At 40.1% G+C, this 21333-nt stretch overlaps 1 protein-coding gene and 1 pseudogene across 3 annotated transcripts in view; one reads left to right on the plus strand and one right to left on the minus strand.

Moving 5' to 3' along the window:
- Positions 1–21333, plus strand: part of ASXL2 (ASXL transcriptional regulator 2) — a 162133-nt gene that overhangs the window by 106106 nt on the left and 34694 nt on the right. For all 3 annotated transcript variants that reach the window (XM_033176342.1, XM_033176343.1, XM_033176344.1), the window contains 3 exons: positions 14066–14166; positions 17401–17527; positions 18548–18691. In XM_033176342.1, coding sequence (XP_033032233.1) covers positions 14066–14166; positions 17401–17527; positions 18548–18691 — 372 coding nt within the window. The remainder of the gene's footprint in view (positions 1–14065; positions 14167–17400; positions 17528–18547; positions 18692–21333) is intronic.
- Positions 17083–17244, minus strand: LOC117063190 (annotated as a pseudogene).

The following is a 21333-nucleotide window of genomic DNA, read 5'->3' on the forward strand; positions in this document are numbered from 1 at the left end:
GAGACACGGTCTTACTCTGTCACCCAGGCTGGAGGCAGTGGCGTGATCACAACTCAGTTGCAGCCTCAACTTCTTAGGCTCAGGTGATCCTCCTGTCTCAGCCCCCCAAGTAGCTGGGACTACAGCACACCACCACACCTGGCTAACTTTTTATTTATTTATTTATTTAGAGGTGGAGTTTCGCTTTTTCACCTAGGCTGGAGTGCAGTGGCGCAGTCTCAGCTCACTCCTATCTCCGCCTTCTGGTATCAAGCGATTTTCCTGCCTCAGCCTCCCGAGTAGCTGGGATTACAGGCATGAGCCACCACACCCGGCTAATTTTTGTATTTTTAGTAGAGTCAGGGTTTCACCATGTTGGCCAGGCTGGTCTTGAACTCCTGACCTCGTGATCTGCCCACCTCAGCCCCACAAAGTTCTGGGATTACAGCTGTGAGCCACCGCGCCCGGCCATGTTTTTTTTTTTTTATATAGACAAGGTTTTGCCACGTTGCCTAGGCTGGTCTCGAACTGAAGTGATCCCGCCCGCCTTGACCTCCCAAAGCGCTGGGATTACAGGCATGAGCCACTGTGTCCAGTCTGGAAGGCAGTTTATAATACTGAATACTTCCTGTCAGTAAGGAGAAACTAAAATAAGCAAACTACTCAAAAAATTAGAAAAAAAAAGAATAAAGTAAACCAATAGGTAGCTGAAGAAAATAATGTATAATAAAAATAAATAATGAAAATTACTAAATTAAAAGAGAAAAATGGTAGAAAAGGTTGGTTTTAAAATGAATCAATATAATAGACAAGCTTTGTTAACGTACTTTTTTTTAAAGGAAAAAACCATGAGTATATAAATTCAGGTTGAAATTTCAAAACAAAATTAAAAAACCATCAGACTTTTTCACAGTACTTCAAAATGTAGATGAAATGGTATACTTTTCTAGGAAAATACAGTGCACAAAAATTGAACCCAATAGAGATAGAAAGTGTAAATACATTTCCATAGAAGTAGACCTGTAATAGAACTCCCCTTTAAAAGAACACTATACCCACATGTTCTTCAGGGGAATTCAATCATATGCTTATTTTTAAATTTTTATTTATTTATTTTGAGATGGAGTCTCATTCTGTCCCACAGGCTGGAGTGCAGTGGTACGATCTTGGCTCACTGCAGCCTCCGCCTCCTGGGCTCAAGCGATTCTCCTGCCTCAGCCTCCCGAGTGGCTGGGATTACAGGTGTGTACCACCATGCCTACCTTGGCTTCCCAAAGTGCTGGGGTTACAGGTGTGAGCCACCATGCCCAGCGATAATTCAACCATATGTTTAAAGATAATAATCTTAATGTTTTAAACACTGTTCCAGAGCTAGAATAAAAAAGTCTAGATTATTTTTGAAAACAAATTTTCCAAAGATTATGTTATTTTATGAATACTAAGCATTATCTTATGAATATTGAGGCAGAATCATAATAAAAGTTTACTGTATAGTATCCAAGTATACATTTAAATGATAATATCATAAATAGGTTTTTGGATTATAAGTATGGTCACTACTATGAATTCTATTATTATTAATTACATTAACAAAGCTTATGTGAAAAATAAGTTATTTCTATACTTGCTGAAAAGGTCTTTGAATAAATTTTATGCTCAATAAAATTGAGAATTAGTGAATTCCTCTTTAACATTTTAACTTAGTTAAGAAACCAGTGTCTTAAGGGGGAAACACTAGTGGCTTCTGTTTTAGCCAGAACGAGTCAAGAACAAGATGTCCACTATCTCCATTCTTATTTAACATTATGTAGAGGTGTTTTTTGTTTTTTGTTTTTTCCTGAGTTGGAGTCTTCCTCTGGTGCCCAGGCTAAAGAGCAGTGGTGCAGTCTCAGCTCGCTGCAACCTCCACCTCCCAGGTTTAAGCAATTCTTCTGCCTCAGCCTCCTGAGTAGTTGGGATTACAGGTGTATGCCACCACGACCAGCTAATTTTTTGTATTTTTAGTAGAGACGGGGGCTTCACCATGTTGGCCAGGCTGGTCTCGAACTCCTGACCTCAGATGATCCACCCGTCTCCGCCTCCTAAAGTGCTGGGATTGCAGGCTTGAGCCACCACGCCTGGCCTAGAGTTGTTTGTCAACACAGGTAAGCAAGAGAAAGCAGTTTGAGTAACTGGCGACAAGAATCAGAAAGGATTAGGTAAAACTACTTTTTTTCAGATGATATGATTTTGCGTCTGACAAACACAAAAGAATCAGAGGAGATAAATACTGATTAAAAAGAGAACTGGTGGCCCATGCTTGTAGTTCTAGCACTTTGGGAGGGTGGGGCAGGAGGATCACTTGAGACCAGGAGTTTGAGACCAACCTGGACAAATAGCGAGACCCTGTCTCTACAAAAAATTTAAAAAAAAATTAAAAAAACAAGACCGGGCACAGTGGCTTGTAGTACTACTTAGGAGACGGGGATACCTTGAGCCCAGGAATTCAAGGCTGGGTGACAGAGTGAGACCCTGTGTCTTAAAAAAAGAGAATTTGGGATTGTAAATAAATAGATATAAATAACATTAATATGTAGCAGTCAGCCACTATGTGCATAAATAATAATGAAGAAAGAATATATTTGCGCTAACAACGTCAACAAAAAAAATCCGAGCATCTCTCTCTTTTTTTTTTTCTTTTTGAGACAGAGTTTTGCTCTTGTTGCCCAGGCTGGAGTGCAATGGCACCATCACGGCTTACTGCAACCTCTGCCTCCTGGGTTCAAGCGATTCTCCTCCCTCAGCTTCCCAAGTAGCTGGGATTACAGGCATGCACCACCACACCCAGTTAATTTTGTGTTTTTTTTTTTGTTTTTTGTTTTTTTTTTTTTTTTGAGAGGGAGTCTCGCTCTGCCGCCCAGGCTGGAGTACAGTGGCCGGATCTCAGCTCACTGCAAGCTCCGCCTCCCGGGTTTACGCCATTCTCCTGCCTCAGCCTCCCGAGTAGCTGGGACTACAGGCGCCCACCATCTCACCCGGCTAGTTTTTTGTATTTTTTAGTAGAGACGGGGTTTCACCGTGTTCGCCAGGAAGGTCTTGATCTCCTGACCTCGTGATCCGCCCGTCTCGGCCTCCCAAAGTGCTGGGATTACAGGCTTGAGCCACTGCACCCGGCCTAATTTTGTGTTTTTAGTAGAGAAGGGGTTTCATCATGTTGGCTAGGCTGGTCTTAAACTCCTGACCTCAGGTGTTCCACCTGCCTCGGCCTCCCAAAGTGTTGGGATTACAGGCGTGAGCCACCGTGCCTGGCCGAGCATTACTTTTTTAAGACGTGCAAAAAGATGTTGAAACAACTCAATACCCAAAAAGATGAAATTGCATTCATTTCTCACTCTCCAGGATAAATTCGAAAGAAATTAAAGTTATAATAAATGTAAAATATGAAACCAAGTACTACAGGAAAACATGGGTGAATTTCTTTTCTTTTTTTTTTTTTTTTGAGATGGAGTGCAGTGGCACAATCTCGGCTCACTGCAAGCTCCTCCTCCCGGGTTCACGCTATTCTCCTGCCTCAGCCTCCCGAGTAGCTGGGACTACAGGCGCCCACCACCTCGCCTGGCTGTTTTGTATTTTTGGTGGGGACGGGGTTTCACCGTGTTAGCCAGAATGATCTAGATCTCCTGACCTCGTGATCTGCCCGCCTCAGCCTCCCAAAGTGCTGGGATTACAGGCATGAGCCACCATGCCCGGCCAAACATGGGTGAATTTCTTTTAAAACCTGAGAATAAAGAAATATTTTTCTCTGATGCTTCTTGAAGCATATGTGTTTATCTTTTAGTCTAGCAAACTCACTTCTAAGAATCAACCTCAGAGATAAACTGTCAGAAATACAAAATGGCAGAGATTAAGATCAATGATTCTCAAACTCAAGCTTGTACCAGAATCACCTAGAGAAAGTATGGTGCAGATTCCTGGGCCTCACTTCAGAGTATCTGATTCAGTAATCTGGGCTTGCACCAATAATTTTCATTTCTAGTACGTTTTTAGGTAGTAATTATGTTGTTCTGGGTACCATACTTTAGAACCTACTGGTTAAGATGTAGTCATGAAAACAAAAGACTAGAAACAACCCCAAAAATACCCATCAACAAAATCTGGTGGAAGAAATCATGGTTGGCCCGGCTCCCAGGAGGCGGAGCTTGCAGTGAGCTGAGATTCGGCCACTGCACTCCAGCCTGGGCGACAGAGCAAGGCTCCGTCTCAAAAAAAAAAAAAAGAAAAAAAGAAATCACGGTTGATATACACAGTGGAATTCTATGTAACTATTAAAAGGAATGCAGAGAAAAGTTCCATATTCTGTTCTAGGATATCCTCCAGGATACACTGAATTTTTTCACTCAAATCAAAGTGGCTCCAGCCTGGGCAACAGAGTAAGACCCTGTCTTTAAAAAAAAAAAAAAAAAAAAAAATCGAAGTACTGGACAGTTAGTGGTATATGATCTTTTGTTTAAAAAAATAAGTGGCCAGGCGCTGTGGCTCAAGCCTGTAATCCCAGCACTTTGGGAGGCCGAGACGGCGGATCACAAGGTCAGGAGATCGAGACCATCCTGGCTAATACGGTGAAACCCCGTCTCTACTAAAAAATACAAAAAACTAGCCGGCGAGGTGGCGGGCGCCTGTAGTCCCAGCTGCTTGGAGGCTGAGGCAGGAGAATGGCGTAAACCCAGGGGGTGGAGCTTGCAGTGAGCTGAGATCGGCCACTGCACTCCAGGCTGGGCGACAGAGCAAGACTCCGTCTCAAAAAAAAAAAAAAAAAAAAATAAGTAAAATTATTAAAACAGGCCAGGCATTTTGGCTCACGCCTGTAATCCCAGCAGTTTGGGAGGCCGATTCGGGCAGATCACCTGAGATCAGGAGTTCCAGATCAGCCTGGCCAACATGGTGAAACCCTGTCTCTACTAAAAATACGAAAATTAGCTGGGCGTGGTGGTGGGCACTTGTAATACCAGCTACTTAGGAGGCTGAGGCCCGAGAATTGCTTGAACTTGGGAGGCAGAGATTGCAGCGAGCCAAGATTGTGCCATTGCACTCCAGCCTGGGCAACAAGAACAAAACTGTCTTAAAAAGGAAAAACAAAAGTATTAAAACATGTATACTGTATTTTAACAAAATGAAAAATATGAATAAAAATGAAAGGACAAACAAAAACCTATTAAAATGATTTTCTGTAGAGTAGTATAGTTAAGGAAGAGAGCTAGACTTGTATGAAAGTAATACGATTTGTAACGTTACATAATTTAAAATTTTTAATGTACTTCCTAGAAATAAGAAATAAAACAAATAAGTATATCAAATTTGTGGTGTAATGACATAGATAAGTTATTGTGGGATGTAGCTTAGGTATGGGAGACAAGACATAAACCTTTTTTCCTCCCTTTTCACAGGTGTTGAAGGAGACAAATCTTAAACTTCATTCAATAGTCTTAATTTCAATAATTATATTGTATGGTTTCTTTGAAACTATATCTATAATACTAAGCAAATTAATAATTGTAGTAATATTAGGAACCAGGATTGTTAGGCGGGAAGAAACAGGATAAAAATACAAAATCAGCCTGGGCATGGTGGCTCATGCCTGTAATACCAGCACTTTGGGAGGCTGAAGCAGGTGGATTACTTGAGGTCTGGAGTTCAAGACCAGCTGGGTCAACATGGCGGAACCCTGTCTCTACTAAAAATACAAAAAAAATTAGCCGGGTATGGTGGCAGGCGCCTGTAATTCCAGCTACTTGGGAGGCTGAGACAGGAGAATTGCTTGAACCCAGGAGGCAGAGGTTGCAGTGAGCCGAGATCACACCACTGCACTCCAGCCCATCTCAAAAAAAAAAAAAAATCAGAAAAGTTAAGTGACAGCTCTGTAATCTTCAATTCAAATTTGGTATCCAAGCATGAATTTCATTTTCTCTTTCTAAATGATGACTTCTTGTTCTGGCCACTGAAAAGTTCTAGAACTAATGGTAACCTGTTGACAGTGAGCACTCCTAGTGTGGTGTGCACACCATAGTCTTTTAGTACCATTTCCAATTTAAAGATGTCAGAGCTTGTTGGAGAAGTAGTTGATCCAGGTCTGGGCCAAAAGTTATGCAAGATTTGCCTGGGACAACTTTCTGTGACAGATAGTAAAAAAGCTGTCAAATATGGGTGGAGCCATATCCCCAAGACAGTTTACAACTTGAAGGAGCTCCCACTAGGTCAAAATGGGACAATTTGGGTGCTAAATATATATTTTTAAAACACTACATGTAGTTTGGTGTATAGTATCCTATCTTTGATAATTGCATTTGATTTAAATATTTCACATATGTGAACATCTATGAGAACTTGTTGATTTTAGGTATTGTATGAGTTTTCTGAAGTTGCAGGTTATCACAAAGTGGGCAGCTTAAGCAAACAAATTTATTCTCACAGTTCTGAATGCCAGAACTCTGAAAGCAAGGTGTTGGCATGTCTGCATTCCCTACAGAGACTTTGCGGGAGAATCTGCTCCTTGCTTTCTCTAGACTTTTTCTTGCTGACTTCCTTGCCTTATGAACACATTACTCCAGTCTCTGCCTGTGTCTTCCCTTATGCATCTCTTATGAAGAGACTTGTCATTGGCTTTAGGATCCATTTGGATAATCCAGGATGATCTTCTTGTCTGAAGATCCTTAACTCAGTTACACCTGCCAGGCTGCCACTCCAGCCTGGGCAAGAGTGAGACCCTGTCGCAAAAATAACATAAAATAATTTAAAAAGTTAGAGTACTGTTCAAGTTTCATAGACCAGTACTTACTTTTCCCAAATAAAGTAACATTCACAGATTCTGGAGCTTAGAATGTAGACATATCTTTTTGGTGGCCACCATTATCAGCCAGCTATTTTTTTTTTTTTTTTTTAGACGGAGTTTCGCTCTGTCGCCCAGGCTGGAGTGCAGTGGCCAGATCTCAGCTCACTGCAAGCTCCGCCTCCCGGGTTTACGCCATTCTCCTGCCTCAGCCTCCCGAGTAGCTGGGACTACAGGCGCCCGCCACCTGGCCTGGCTAGTTTTTTGTATTTTTTAGTAGAGACGGGGTTTCACTGTGTTAGCCAGGATGGTCTCGATCTCCTGACCTCGTGATCCACCCGTCTCGGCCTCCCAAAATGCTGAGATTACAGGCTTGAGCCACCGTGCCCGGCCTATCAGCCAGCTATAGGTTGCCTATTCATTACTCTGAAAATGAAGTTCACATCTTGGCTCTGCTCCTTACTGGCTATATATCTTTTGGCAAACTAGTTGAATTTCTTGATATGTAAAACTTAGATATTACCATCGTAATATGCAGATGAATATGTATCTTTGAAATTTATTTTTGTATATAAATATATAGCCTTGAAACTTTTTGTATTTTTATTTGCATAGAAAAATATCATAAGGATGCCAATCAAACTGTCTTACTTAGTTATTTCTAGAAGTATAATTTGAGGAGTTTATGTAGGGGTAGAAAGAAAACTACCCTGAGAGAGAGTAATTATGAGAGTTCAATGAACTCCTGTTAAAATGAACCTAGTACAGTGTTAAGCACATAGAAGATACTTGTCTGCTGTTACTAATAATAAAATTATATGTCTTCGAAGATAGCATAGTCACTAAAAGGAATTATAAGAGATAAGTTTCTCAACAGAGATGTTTAAATCTTATAAGTGTTTTTTTGTTTTTTTTTAATTTTTAAAAACGATAGGGTCTCATACTGTCACCCCCTAGGCTGGATTGCAACCTCCCAAGTAGCTGGGAATACAAGTTTATGCCACCATGCCGAGCTAATTAAAAAAATTTTTTTTTCTAGAGACAGGGTCTCACTATGTTGCCTAGGCTGATGTTGAACTCCTGGCCTCATGTGATCCTCCCACCTCCGCCATGCAAAATGCTGGGATTATAGGTGTGAGCCACTGTGCCAGACCTGTGTTTAAGTCTTATTTGCTGATTGTAATACTAAATCTTTAATATTTTAAAAGTTAGAACAAGCTTGGACAACATAGCAAGACCCCATCTCTTAAAAAAAAAAAAGACTTTAAAAAAAAATTACCTGGATGTGGTAACACATACCTGTGGTCCCAGCTACTCAGGAGGTGAAGGTAGGAGACTGCTTGAGCCTGCGAGGTCAAGGCTGCAGTGGGCTGCGATCGTGTCCCTGCACTCCAGCCTGGGCAAGAGTGAGACCCTGTCTCAAAAATAACATAAAATAATTTAAAAAGTTAGAGTACTGTTCAAGTTTAATAGACCAGTACTTAGCATTAAGTCAACTCTGGGAAATGTTTATACTGGTGGGTCCTGTAATTTTCATGATTTGTTTTGGTTGGCTTAGTTAAATGCTGTGGTTTAATTTGTTAAAAAAGGTGTTTGGCTTAAGGGTAAACATCCTAAGCAGTTTGTCCTGGTAATTGCAGATAGCTTTATTGTCACTTTTCTGGGCTGCAAAGTAGAATTCTTATATTTTCTAGTGGAGTTATTTTGGCTTTTTATTTTCTGTTTGTAATCAGGCAGTATTTGGGGTAGGCGAAGAAATATATAGTCTTGAGATTTCTGCAAGACGTTATTAAGAAAATATTAATAGTTTTAACTTTTACTTTTGTTTCTTTAAAAACATTGGCAAAGTAAAAAAGACAGACAATAATAAGCATTGGCAAGGATATAGAGAAAGTGGCCTCACACATTCCTGGTGGAATTGTAAAAATAGTACATCCATTTTGAAAAACAGCTTGGCAGTTCCTCAAGTTAAACAGAGAGTTATTGTAAGACCCAGCAATTCCACTCCTAGGAATGAACCCAAGAGACTAAAAGCACATACTTAAAACATCTGCACACAAATGTTCTTCATAACATTGTTCATAATAGCCGAAAGGTAGAAACAATCCAGATGTTCATCAGCTGATGAATAGACAAAATGTGACATAGGCATGCAATGGAATATTATTCTACGATAAAGAATAAAGTATCCATACACATTGAAACATGGATGCACCTTCAAAAGTAAGCACGTTGTTGAAAAAGTCATTTATAAACGAGCAGTAATACATGATTTCATTATATGAAATATCCCTAAGAGGCAAATTTATAAAGACAGAAAGTAGATTACTGGTTACCTAGGACTACGGACATAGATGGGGTAATAAATGAGTAACAGTTAACATGTATGGTGTTTTTTGAGGGGTGATGATTGTACAACTTAGTGAATATACTGAAAGCCATTGAATTTTATGTTTTTTCCCCAAACATTTTCAGAATAAATTTAATTTTGTTAGCTTACCAGGGAAAATTCAATCACTAGTCACACAACAAATTGATTCTGAATGGATTGCAAAACCAAAGTTTAAACCTAAATCCTGATGCTTTTAAAAGAAAACAGAAAATAACATCTTTGTGGTCTTAAGATAGAGAATGATTCCTTAAATAAAACAAAAGATATTTAATATACTGGAGAAATAACAAATGAGATTATTTAAATATATTTTAAGTATTTCTCAGAAAGAGGAGAAAGAGACTGAGAGAGGGTGTATTAGTTTGTTTTCACACTGCTATAAATACCTGAGACTGGGTAATTTATAAAGGAAAAAGGTTTAATTGACTCACAGTTCCACATGGCTGGGGAGGCCTAAGGAAACTTAACAATGATGGCAGAAGGCGAAGGGGAAGCAGCGAACTTCACATGGTGGCAGGAGAGAGAAGTGAGAAAGAGCAGGGAAAACTGCCTTTAAAAAACCGTCAGATCTCATGAGAACAGCGTGGGGGAAGCTGCCCCCATGATCCAGTCACCTTCCTACTTCAACACATGGGGGATTACAGGTCCCTCTGCTGACACGTGGGGATTACAATTCAAGATGAGATTTGGGGCCCAGCGAAGTGGCTCGTGCCTGTAATTCCAGCACGTTGGGAGGCTGAGGTGGGTGGATCACCTGAGGTCAGGAGTTTAAGACCAGCCTGGCCAACATGGTGAAACCCCGTCTCTACTGAAAATACAAAAATTAGCTGGGCATGGTGGCAGGCGCCTGTAATCCCAGCTACTCGGGAGGCTGAGGCAGGAGAATCGCTTGAACCTGGCAAGCAGAGGTTGCAGTGAGCTGAGATCGTGCCATTGCACTCCAGTCTGGGCGACAAGAGCAAAATTCCATCTCAAAAAGCAAAAAAAAGATGAGATTTGGGTGAGGACACAGAGCCAAACCATATCAGAAGACTAAAACAGGACGTCTATCTAGCATATATAAAGAACTACCACAAGTCAACAAGAAAAAGATAGCTATTAATAAAACCACAGGAAGATAGGCAAAATAACAGTCTTCAAAACAGAGATTATTCAGTGACTAAAAAAGTGTTAACAAGTGTTCAACTTTCTTAGCAATCTGAGAAAAGCCTGATATAAACACAGCAACCAGGAGATTGAAATGAAAATGACAGAAAATACCAAGTGTTGGCAAGGATGTAGAAAACTCATATACTGCTGGTGGCTTCAAAATTTTGTACAAGCATTTTGAAAAACTGGCAGTGTCACCTAAAACTGAAGAGATGTAAAACATAAAACACAAGTCCACTACTACATATATACCCCCAAATTTTTATGTGTCATCAATGCATTTTCTAGAATTTACATACTAGTACTATTTCTAATATTCCCAGATGAAAAACACATGTACCTAAGCAGTGGAATGATTCTGTGATATTTTCACAACAGAATTCAGTGCTAATGATTCGCAACATGGAAAACTACATATAAATTCAAAACAGCCTACAGAATGTCAAAAGACATGTACAAAAGAGTTTCTGCTGCACAATAGTTATATGAAGTGTAAAAGTGGTAAAAGTAACCTCTGCTGTTAGATGTCAGTGTAGTGCTCATCCTTGAGGATAGTGACAGGCTGGGATCACAAAAAGATAGCTGTGGGCTTAAAATATCCTTTTTTAAAAAATATAAATATAAAAAACCTCATTGTGCTACCCACTTGTGATCTGTGTGCATATGTTTAAATATTTTATTTTATTTTTTTACTTTTATGTTCGGGGTACATGTGCAGGTTTTCTATGCAGGTAAATTATATGTCATGGGGGCTTGGTGTACAGAATACTTTGTCACCCAGGAAATAAGCATAGTACCTGATAGGTAATTTTTTGATCCTCACCCTCCTCCCACCTCCACCCTCAAGTAGGCTTCACATTTTATACTTTAGGCAAGATGTATAGTATATGAATTATATATATATGTGTGTATATATATATTTTTTTCTTTTGTGATGGAGTCTCACACTGTTGCCCAGGCTAGAGTACAGTGGCGTGATCTCAGCTCACTGCAACCTCCGCCTCCCAGGTTCAAGTGATTCTCCTGCCTCAGCCTCCTGAGTAGCTGGAACTACAGGTGTGTGCCACCACACCCCGCTAATTTTTGTATTTTAGTAGAGTAGGGGTTTCACCATGTTGGCCAGGCTGGTCTTAAACTCCTGACCTCAAGTGTTCCACCTGCCTCAGCCTCCCAAAGTTCTAGGATTACAGGTGTGAGCCACCATGCCCAGCTGCTTAGTATATAAATTTTGTCTTAATAAAGCTATCTTTAAAAAATTGGTCAGTATCAAAGTATACTGACACTATGATTTTTTTTTTTTTTTTTTTTTTTTTTTTAAGACAGAGTCTTGCTCTGTCATCCAGGCTGGAGTGCAGTGGCGTGATCTCGGCTCACTGCAAGCTCTGCCTCCCAGGTTCATGCCAGAGTAGCTGGGACTACAAGCACCCGCCACCATGCCCGGCTAATTTTTTTGTATTTTTGGTAGAGACAGGGTGTCACCGTGTTAGCCAGGATGCTCTTGATCTCCTGACCTCGTGATCTGCCAGCCTCAGCCTCCCAAAGTGTTGGGATTACAGGTGTGAGCCACCGTGCCCGGCCGAGGCTATGATTCTTTTTGCATCTGAACTGTCTTGAATTATTCAACTCCATTTTTAAACATCAAGCTTTTTGTACATCAGCTCTTTTCCATATATAAATTATATACTTTTTCATAAAGGTTGGGATACAGAACTAAACTAAGTGTGACGATAAGTCAGCATCTTTTTTTTTTTTTTTTTTTGAGATGGGCTCTCGCTCTGTGACCCAGGCTGGAGTGCAATGGTGCGGTCTCGGCTCACTGCCACCTCCGCCTCCAGGATTCAAGGGATTCTCCTGCCTCAGCCTTCCAAGTGCCTGGGATTACAGGCATGTTGCCACCACACCTGGCTAATTTTTGTATTTTTGGTAGAGACGGAGTTTTACCATATTGGTCAGGCTGGTCTTGAACTCCTGACCTCAGTTGATTCGCCTGCCTCAGCCTCCCAAAGTACTGGGATTACAGGCGTTAGCCACCACGCCCGGCCAAGTCATCATCTTGTTTGCTGCTGTCTTCTTTAAATGCATCTACTGTGCATTCCTTTCTTAGGATGCCTAAGTAAATTGAAATACCGTAGTCCAAAACTTGGATACACCAATGAAATATGCTTCTACATTTTTATGACCAGTAGCTAGCCTACCTATCAGTACATACGTAATTTTTTTTTTTTTTTTTTGAGACGGAGTCTGTCTTTGTCGCCCAGGCTGGAGTGCAGTGGCCGGATCTCAGCTCACTGCAAGCTCCACCTCCTGGGTTCATACCATTCTCCTGCCTCAGCCTCCTGAGTAGCTGGGACTACAGGCGCCCGCCACCTCGCCTGGCTAGTTTTTTTTGTATTTTTTAGTAGAGACTGGGTTTCACCGTGTTCGCCAGGATGGTCTCGATCTCCTGACCTTATGATCCGCCCGTCTCAGCCTCCCAAAGTGCTGGGATTACAGGCTTGAGCCACCGCGCCCGGCCTTTTTTTTTTTTTTTTTTTTTTTGAGACGGAGTTTTGCTCTTGTTGCCCAGGCTGGAGTGCAATGGCACGATCTCCTCACCACAACTTCCACTTCCCAGGTTCAAGCGATTCTTCTCCCTCAGCCTCCTGAGTAGCTGGGATTACTGGCATATGCCACCACGCCTGGCTAATTTTGTATTTTTAGTAGAGATGGGGTTTCTTCATGTTGGTCAGGCTGTTCTTGAACTCCGACCTCAGGTCATCCGCCCGCCTTGGCCTCCCAAAGTGCTGGGATTGCAGGCGTGAGCCACCGCGCACCGCCTTGTATGTACTTTTATGACATCTTAAAGCTTACTGCCCTTACCATGGGATATCATTTTGCTATTTGGGCCTTTTCTGTCCAACTACTATGAATAGAGGAAGACTTTAGTAAACATGCATTCTTCAAGAGTCATCACTAGCAGTAGTGATTATAATTTCTTGTTGTTTTTTTTTAATAAGGATACTGAATCAGCAATTTCTGTATTTATAGTAAACACTACTCACATATTGTTTAATTTTATAGAACATAAATATCTACTTGCTGTTTAAGAGGTATAGATTCTTAAAGAAAGAACCCTCATTCACATAAGACCCACTCAGGTCTGACTGAGCTCTGCCAGACTATATAAAACAGCTGGTGATGAAGTAGAGCGTGGTTACATCCTATGCAAATTCAAATTGCTTCCATTAGAGAAATCTTAAAATGCCCTCTCACATTGGTAAACCTGTAACTATCGCTTTAAAGGATGAAGGAATGTAAGGATTAAAACTAGGGTAGAGTTTTGAGGTCGAATGGCCTTAATGTCTTTATTTTAAACTGCCAACCCAAGGCCCTTCCACAACATATCATGTTGTCATTAGATTTACTGTGAGACCATAGATACTGTCTAAAAGGCCCTAGAATCTTTTCTAAGTTTTATCTGATTTGATGAGTCATTCTTCAGTCAATTCTATTGAAAAACTAATAAATGGAAAGTAATGAATACTAACACTCATCCCTTCCCAATCCTATCATCCTTCACTAGAACTTTCTGAGGAAAAAAACTGAAAAGGGAGGCTGTTTGCAGTAAAACTCCAAAAAGTACATCGTTCCCAAAAGTGTTTGGTCACAGATCTTATTCCAGGTAGCAGCATATGATTGGGGAAGGAATGGTGCTTGATATCTCTGTTAACAAAAATCTTTTATTGTCACTTTTTTTTCCCTAGTATCATCGTCCTCCCCACAGTCAGGCTGCCCATCACCCACCATTCCAGCAGGTAAAGTCATTTCTCCATCACAGAAGCACAGCAAGAAGGCACTAAAGCAGGTAAGCATTGCTAGTCTGTGTTTATCAAGTAGAATTTCCTATATTAAAAACGCACACCTCAGCAGTCATTGGATATTTTTTGAAAATTTTTTACATTGGGCCCTTGTCAGTGGAACTTTCATGCAGTAGCCCAATGTGGTTTTAGTAATTTATGCACCTCTTTGTAACACATGTTATAAGTTTTTGGTAGATACTCTTTTTTTTTGAGATGGAGTCTTGCTCTGTTGCCAGGCTGGAGTACAGTGGCATGATCTTGGCTCACTGCAACCTCCGCTTCCCGGGTTCAAGCGATTCTCCTGCCTCAGCCTCCCAAGTAGCTGGGACTAGGCGCCTGCCACCACGCCCAGCTAATTTTTGTGTGTTTAGTAGAGACAAGGTTTCACCATGTTGGCCAGGATGGTCTCGATCTCTTGACCTTGTGATCTACCAACCTTGGCCTCCCAAGGTCCTGGGATTACAGGCATATGCCTCCGCACCTGGCTGGTAGATACTCTTTTTATCACATTTTTGAAGTGTCTAATTTGTTCGTAGTTTGCTCAGAATCTTTCGTTTGTTTGTGTGTGTGTTTTTAAATCATGAATAGGTGTTGAATTTTTCAGGTTTGTTTTCTTCGGGATTTATTGAGATGATCACATAGATTGTTCTCTTTTAATCTACTAACACAGAATTACACAGCTAGATTTTCTTTTTCTTAATTTTCTTTTTTTTTTTTTTGAGGCAGCGTTTCTCTTGTTGCCCACTGCACCCTCCGCCTCAGCCTCCCGAGTAGCTGGGATTACTTACAGGTGCTCATCACCCTGCCTGGCTAATTTTTGTGTTTTTAGTAGAGACGGGGTTTCACCATGTTGGTCAGGCTAGTCTTGAACTCCTGACCTCAAATGATTCACCTGCCTCAACCTCCCAAAGTGCTGGGATTACAGGTATACAGCCACCACACCTGGCCTGGATTTTTTAATATTATACTATACTTAACTTTGTTGGGTGCAGTGACTCACGCCTGTAATCCTAGCACTTTGGGAGGCCAAGGCAGGCGGATCTCCTGAGGTCAGGAGTTCAGAGACCTCCTGTAATCCCATCTACTTTGGAGGATGAGATGAGAGAATCATTTGAACCCAGGGCGTGGAGGTTACAGTGAGCCGAGATCATGCCACTGCACTCCAGCTTGGGCAATAGAGCAAGACCCCGTCTCAAAAAAAAATTAAATAATAAAAAATAAATGGGCTGGGCACGGTGGCTCAAGCCTGTAATCCCAGCACTTTGGGAGGCTGAGACGGGTGGATCATGAGGTCAGGAGATTAAGACCATCCTGGCTACCACGGTGAAACCCCGTCTCTACTAAAAAATACAAAAAACTAGCCGGGCGTGGTGGCAGGTGCCTGTAGTCCCAGCTACTCAGGAGGCTGAGGCAGGAGAATGGCGTAAACCCGGGAGGCGGAGCTTGGGTTTGGTGAATGGCTGAGATCTGGCCACTGCACTCCAACCTGGGCGACAGAGTGAGACTCCGTCTTGAAAAATAAATAAATAAATGAATGAATGAATGTACACGATCACAGCAGAAATAGTTCTCAATAAATAAATAAATGTACACGATCACAACAGAAATAGTTGCAATCAAGTGGTTCTATTAAATTTTACATTAATCTGAAATTACATGGGTCCTGTGAGGAGCAAGGAATGAATACTGGTGACTGCATCTGCAGCAAGTCTATGAACATCTTCCGAGCTAATTGCAAAGAGTGAGAGAATAAGCCATAATCAATGGTCAGTCAATACAGCCTTTTTATGTACTTTGTGCTTCTGCCTCACCTATTACAAATGTAGGTGAGTCTAAGCGAGACATAGAGCTCTCTCAGTTGCTTTTCTGCATTGGCAACTTAGAGTGAGGAGATGATTTGTTGCCACTGTGCCTATAGCATAGCCAGAGATACGTGTGAAATGTTAAGCAGGAGGAAACTATATTGGGAAAAGAGAATAGGAATCCAGAAGTAGCCAGTTATTCCAGACTTTTCCACACGACGGTCTTAAGAGCTTGAAACTGGCAACCTAGCAAAGTCAAACTTCAGTTTTTTTTCCCTGAAATTACTTTTCTTGGTTTCTTTATCTTTTTTAAAAAAAAAAAAAACCTTAAGTTAAAAGTTGCCTTCATAATGTTTTTGTGATTAAAATTTAGGCATTTCTTGTTTTTCTGTTGATTTTAAATAGTATTATCAAGTATATTCTATAAATTAAGAACCTCATAGAAATCAAAATATTCTGAAGTAGACAGAAGGAACCACACTGTTGTTAGAACCAGTATTGTCTAGTCTTCCCCGTCTGTTTATTGCATTGCTGTAAATTGCTGAAATTTGATAATTGGGACAGATCTCATTGCTGCCACCCAAGACAACTGATGTAGTTATTTACAAACTTTTGTAAATATATAGTACCTCTGAAGCCTGCATAAACTAAATATTTACATTTCTACATAGGTTTGATGCAGATAGGGCTCTTTTTGTTATAAGGCTTAGAATTTCATTTCTAGAAATGATTGAAAACATACAATCTCTGCTTACAAGACTGGAAAGTTTTTGGCTTGCCTAATTATTTTTTTAAGTTCCAAAAAATGCTAATGACTGTTTTTCACATTTATATAAAGGAATGATACTGGCAAAAACTATCCAAACTCTAAGAATCATTTAGGCTTTGTGTTTAGTTGTTTTTTTTTTTTTTTTTTTTGAGACGGAGTCTAGCTCTGTCACCCAGGCTGGAGTGCAGTGGCGCGATCTTGGCTCACTGCAAGCTCCGCCTCCCGGGTTTACGCCATTCTCCTGCCTCAGCCTCCCGAGTAGCTGGGACTACAGGCGCCCGCCTCGTCGCCCGGCTAGTTTTTTTTTTTTTGTATTTTTTAGTAGAGACGGGGTTTCACCGTGTAGACCAGGATGGTCTCGATCTCCTGACCTCGTGATCCACCCGTCTCGGCCTCCCAAAGTGCTGGGATTACAGGCTTGAGCCACCGCGCCCGGCCTGTTTAGTTGTTTTAATTTAAACTGATAAGAACAGATACTACACTTGATCTTAGCCAAAAGGCCAAGAAGCGAGAGTTGGCTTAATTTAGGATTTTGTTTGCTTTGATAGATTTCAAAGAAATGGAACGATCAGCATGCTTCTTGCCATTTGAAAAAGAAGTAATTTACTTTATATTATTACTAAAAAACTGATTTGTTTTGTTTCTTATAGTCTGTTTTATCTTTATAGGCTCTAAAGCAGCAACAGCAGAAGAAGCAGCAGCAGCAGTGCAAGCCAAGCATATCCATCTCCTCCAACCAGCATCTCTCTCTCAAGACTGTCAAAGCAGCCAGTGACTCTGTACCTGCCAAACCTGGTAAGCAGTTTGGGCAGTTTTTCAATGGAAGTTTTTTTTTCCCAGTATTTTTGTGTTGGTTTTCCTAATTTGTTTATGACATCATTTATTTTTAAATTACATTTACTTACACAATCCTTGTACTGCCAGAACATCAATATAAATCCTTCCAGGATAAATGGGAGAAGTTGTATGCAAAATAATCATGCAGTTATTAAAAAGTAACTCAGAGCCCAGGAGTTCAAGACCAGCCTGGGCAAAATAGTGAGACCCTGTCTCAACAACAACAAACAAAATTAACCAGATGTGGTGGTGCACACCTGTAGCCCCAGCTACACGGGAAGCTAAGGTGGGAGGATTGGTTGAGCCTGGGAGGTCAAGACTGCCATTAGCCCTGATCTCACCACTGCACTGCAGCCTGGATGACAGAGCGAGACCCTGTTTCCAAAAAAAATGTTAGCACTGGGATTTGCATGTAAGAAGGAAATAAATGACTGACTTTCAAGATGGTCTAATCTGAGAAATAAATGTTTGGAAACCTCTAATCAACAACCTTAAAATCTGATGTTTCCAAGAGGCTCAAACTAAATTCTTAGCCAGTTTTCTGTAAAAATAACAGGTTTTCCTAAGAATACATACAACCTTTGAGTTTATTTTGGACATGTCTGTAAGGCCTTTGAATCTTTTGTTGTGGTTGTGTGTTTGTTTCTACTCTAAACTTTCTACATACAGACTCTGTATTGTATTACATAATTCAGTTTGATACCATAAGCTGATTCTATGGGCCTGCCAGACTCAATCTGAATCTTACAGAACTGCATTTTTATGAGAAAGGAAATTTACCACTAGAAGCAAATAGTATGCTGGGAGGAAAAACAGAGTTTTATTTTACTCTTTGACTTTAATTCTCAAACTCAAAACACATTAGGGAGGGTCACATTGCCTCATACATAACTTCATTTAGTGAATGTTGAATGATTGATTAATTGATTCTGTCTATAATCTCAGTGCTACCAGTCTTTACGTGTTTTTTTCTCCTAGCAACATGGGAGGGAAAGCAATCTGATGGACAGTCAAGCAGCCCTCAAAACTCAAACTCCAGCTTTTCTTCTTCAGTTAAAGTGGAAAATACTTTGCTAGGCTTGGGGAAGAAGTCATTCCAGAGATCTGAGAGACTCCATACCAGTAAGTTTGCTTACAAAGACTTCAGTTTTCATTGCCATGATTTATCAGCTGCACGTTTGAAATTCATCAGCTACCTAACTTAGGTACTTACAACTTAGATTTGAGTTACATAGCAAAGATTAGACATAACTTTTGTTGTTGCTAACATAATTACTGTTACGAAATGAAAAGTAACAGGAACAGAATTGGTTTAGTATGTCTTTCTTCTGTTATCCCCTGTTTACCTTTGAGCTCTTGACTGTATTTATGTTGTTCCTGTCTTCCTCTTAACAAACTTTATTTGAGAGAAAGATCTATTATCAGTCATTTTGTGGTTTATTTCCCTTTCTGCCAATAGGTTGCTTTGTCCAGCATTATTCATGTTTTATTTCTGTGTAAAGAAAGAAGGGCTTACAACTAAATATATGTGACAGACTGAAATTTCTTCTCTCTATTCCTTTTGAAATCCCATTGAAATGATAGTATGGACATACAAAAGATCAAATCCATACAGACAAAGAAAACAGGGAGACCACAGCTGGGCAAGAGACGTCAGCAAATTTTGAGAGATGAAAACTGGATAGAATTTTTCACTGAGCTGAAGAGCAGTTGCCAGGGATAAACCAGCCACATAAAGCTGCAGAACACCAGGAAGGCTCAAGAATTGGAGATATGATGTATTACAGAAGAGAAGGGGGAAATTTTGTTTGAAAGTTAGTAAGAAGCAGTTTGATGCCTTACCCCAGCAGGAGACAGGAGGTTTATTTTGAGGTGAAATTTGAACCAGAGAAACTCCAAATTCAGGGATATCAAACATAGCTGGGGGCAGATGAGGAGGCACTGTACTGAAATCTGGAAAATCAAGTAAAATGTAAATACTGAATAGGGATTCTCCTTCTTCGCTTTCAAAATGCTAGCAAGACATATTTCTAACACCACTACTTCCTTCTTCCTCCCATCATGGTCCAGCTTGAGATTGGTGGATTGGTACCTAAAGACATTGAATAGTCTTAGAAAAAAACCTGCAGGCAAATATATAGGTTCCCAGCTAAGCAGAGATCATCTTGATAATGTTTCAGTAAAGTTGAAGAAATTTCTTAGAAAAATCTGTCAAAGTGAAAAAGAGGTTCAGTAGGAGAGAAAAAGTGAGAAACTTGGAACAACAATCTAGGTTGTACAATGTCTCACATAGTAGGACTATCAGAAAGGAAGAACAGGATGTGATAAAAATAATATAAGAACATTATTTAGAATAAAAAGCCACAGAATTCCAGATTAAAAGTGTGTAATAGGCATTAACATGAGTGAAAAGAAACCTATACCAAGGCACGTTTTTTAAAAAAATCTTGAAACATACAGGGTCATGAAAAGGTAACAAAAAGCCTTCAGAAAGAAGAAAAATACTTCACATAGAAAGATTCAAGAATTGGGAGTACAGACATCCTTAGCAGCAACATGGAAGCTAAAAGTATAGCAGTGCTGACACATTCTGAGGGAAATTTATTCTGTATTCATTTACATATTCCAGACTGATCTAAAGTATTAAGTGTGAGAACAGAAGTAACAATATTTCAGACAAATGCTTTGTAAAAAAAAAAAAAAAAAAATCAAAAAACCTTAGTTTGATTCTAGAGGGGATTATACATTTTTCTTAATGTAGTATATCACATATTTAAACCAAATGTGCCCTTTGATCCTTAGTTTCACTGCTAAGAATAAAAATATTTATTAAACAAATATCTATAGAAGGAATGCTAATAAGCCAAACACAGATTTAGAGTCCTAGGGCTATGATGATGAACAGAACAGTATTTCTTCCTTATGGAGCCCATATTCTACTTAAAATCAGTTAAAATTGAAATTTTAGTAAATTGCAAAAGAAATGTAGAGGTACAAAATTGAGAAATTATGGACCAGGAATTTTTAACTTTCATGGAAAACTAGGAAAAATTGACCATAAAAAAAGAAAGCACCATTTCCATTTATTTAAGTTTGACCTGATGGCTGAGAAGTAAGCAAAAGTCCATCTTCTTTCAAGCAAATGAGCATTAAGGGAAATAGTGTGGAAATTTTTGTAAAATAGCCACAATGACTATTTTCTTTTTTCTGAGATGGAATCTCACTCTGTTGCCCAGGCTGGAGCGCAGTGGCCCAATCTCGGCTCACTGCAAGCTCCGCCTCCCGTGTTCATGCCATTCTCCTGCCTCAGCCTCCAAAGTAGCACCCGCCACCATGCTCGGCTAATTTTTTTGTATTTTCAGTGCAGACGGAGTTTCACTTATGTTAGCCAGGATGCTCTTGATCTCCTGACCTCGTGATCTGCCAGCCTCGGCCTCCCAAAGTGCTGGGATTACAGGCATGAGCCACCGCGTCCGGCCACACAATGACTATTTTCAAAACACGCGGAAGAAGTTGTGTAAAACATAAATGATAAAACTAAATTAGCTAATTTATATAAAATACTTTCTACCTGACATTGGTATCGTTTTTATTAACTTCAGTAAAATTGATAATATATATTTTTACATCCCAGATTCAGTCAGAAGAATAAACATGCTTCAGATTTCAAGTATAATATAATAGATTACGGCAACCTAAATTGGAAAAACTAGAGTAAGTCATCTTTACTAAAATTAGAGGACTTAAACTGACCACTTTGAAGC

This window comes from Trachypithecus francoisi, unplaced genomic scaffold (assembly GCF_009764315.1).
Source record: "Trachypithecus francoisi isolate TF-2019V2 unplaced genomic scaffold, Tfra_2.0 Lachesis_group17, whole genome shotgun sequence".
Lineage (NCBI taxonomy): Eukaryota > Metazoa > Chordata > Mammalia > Primates > Cercopithecidae > Trachypithecus > Trachypithecus francoisi.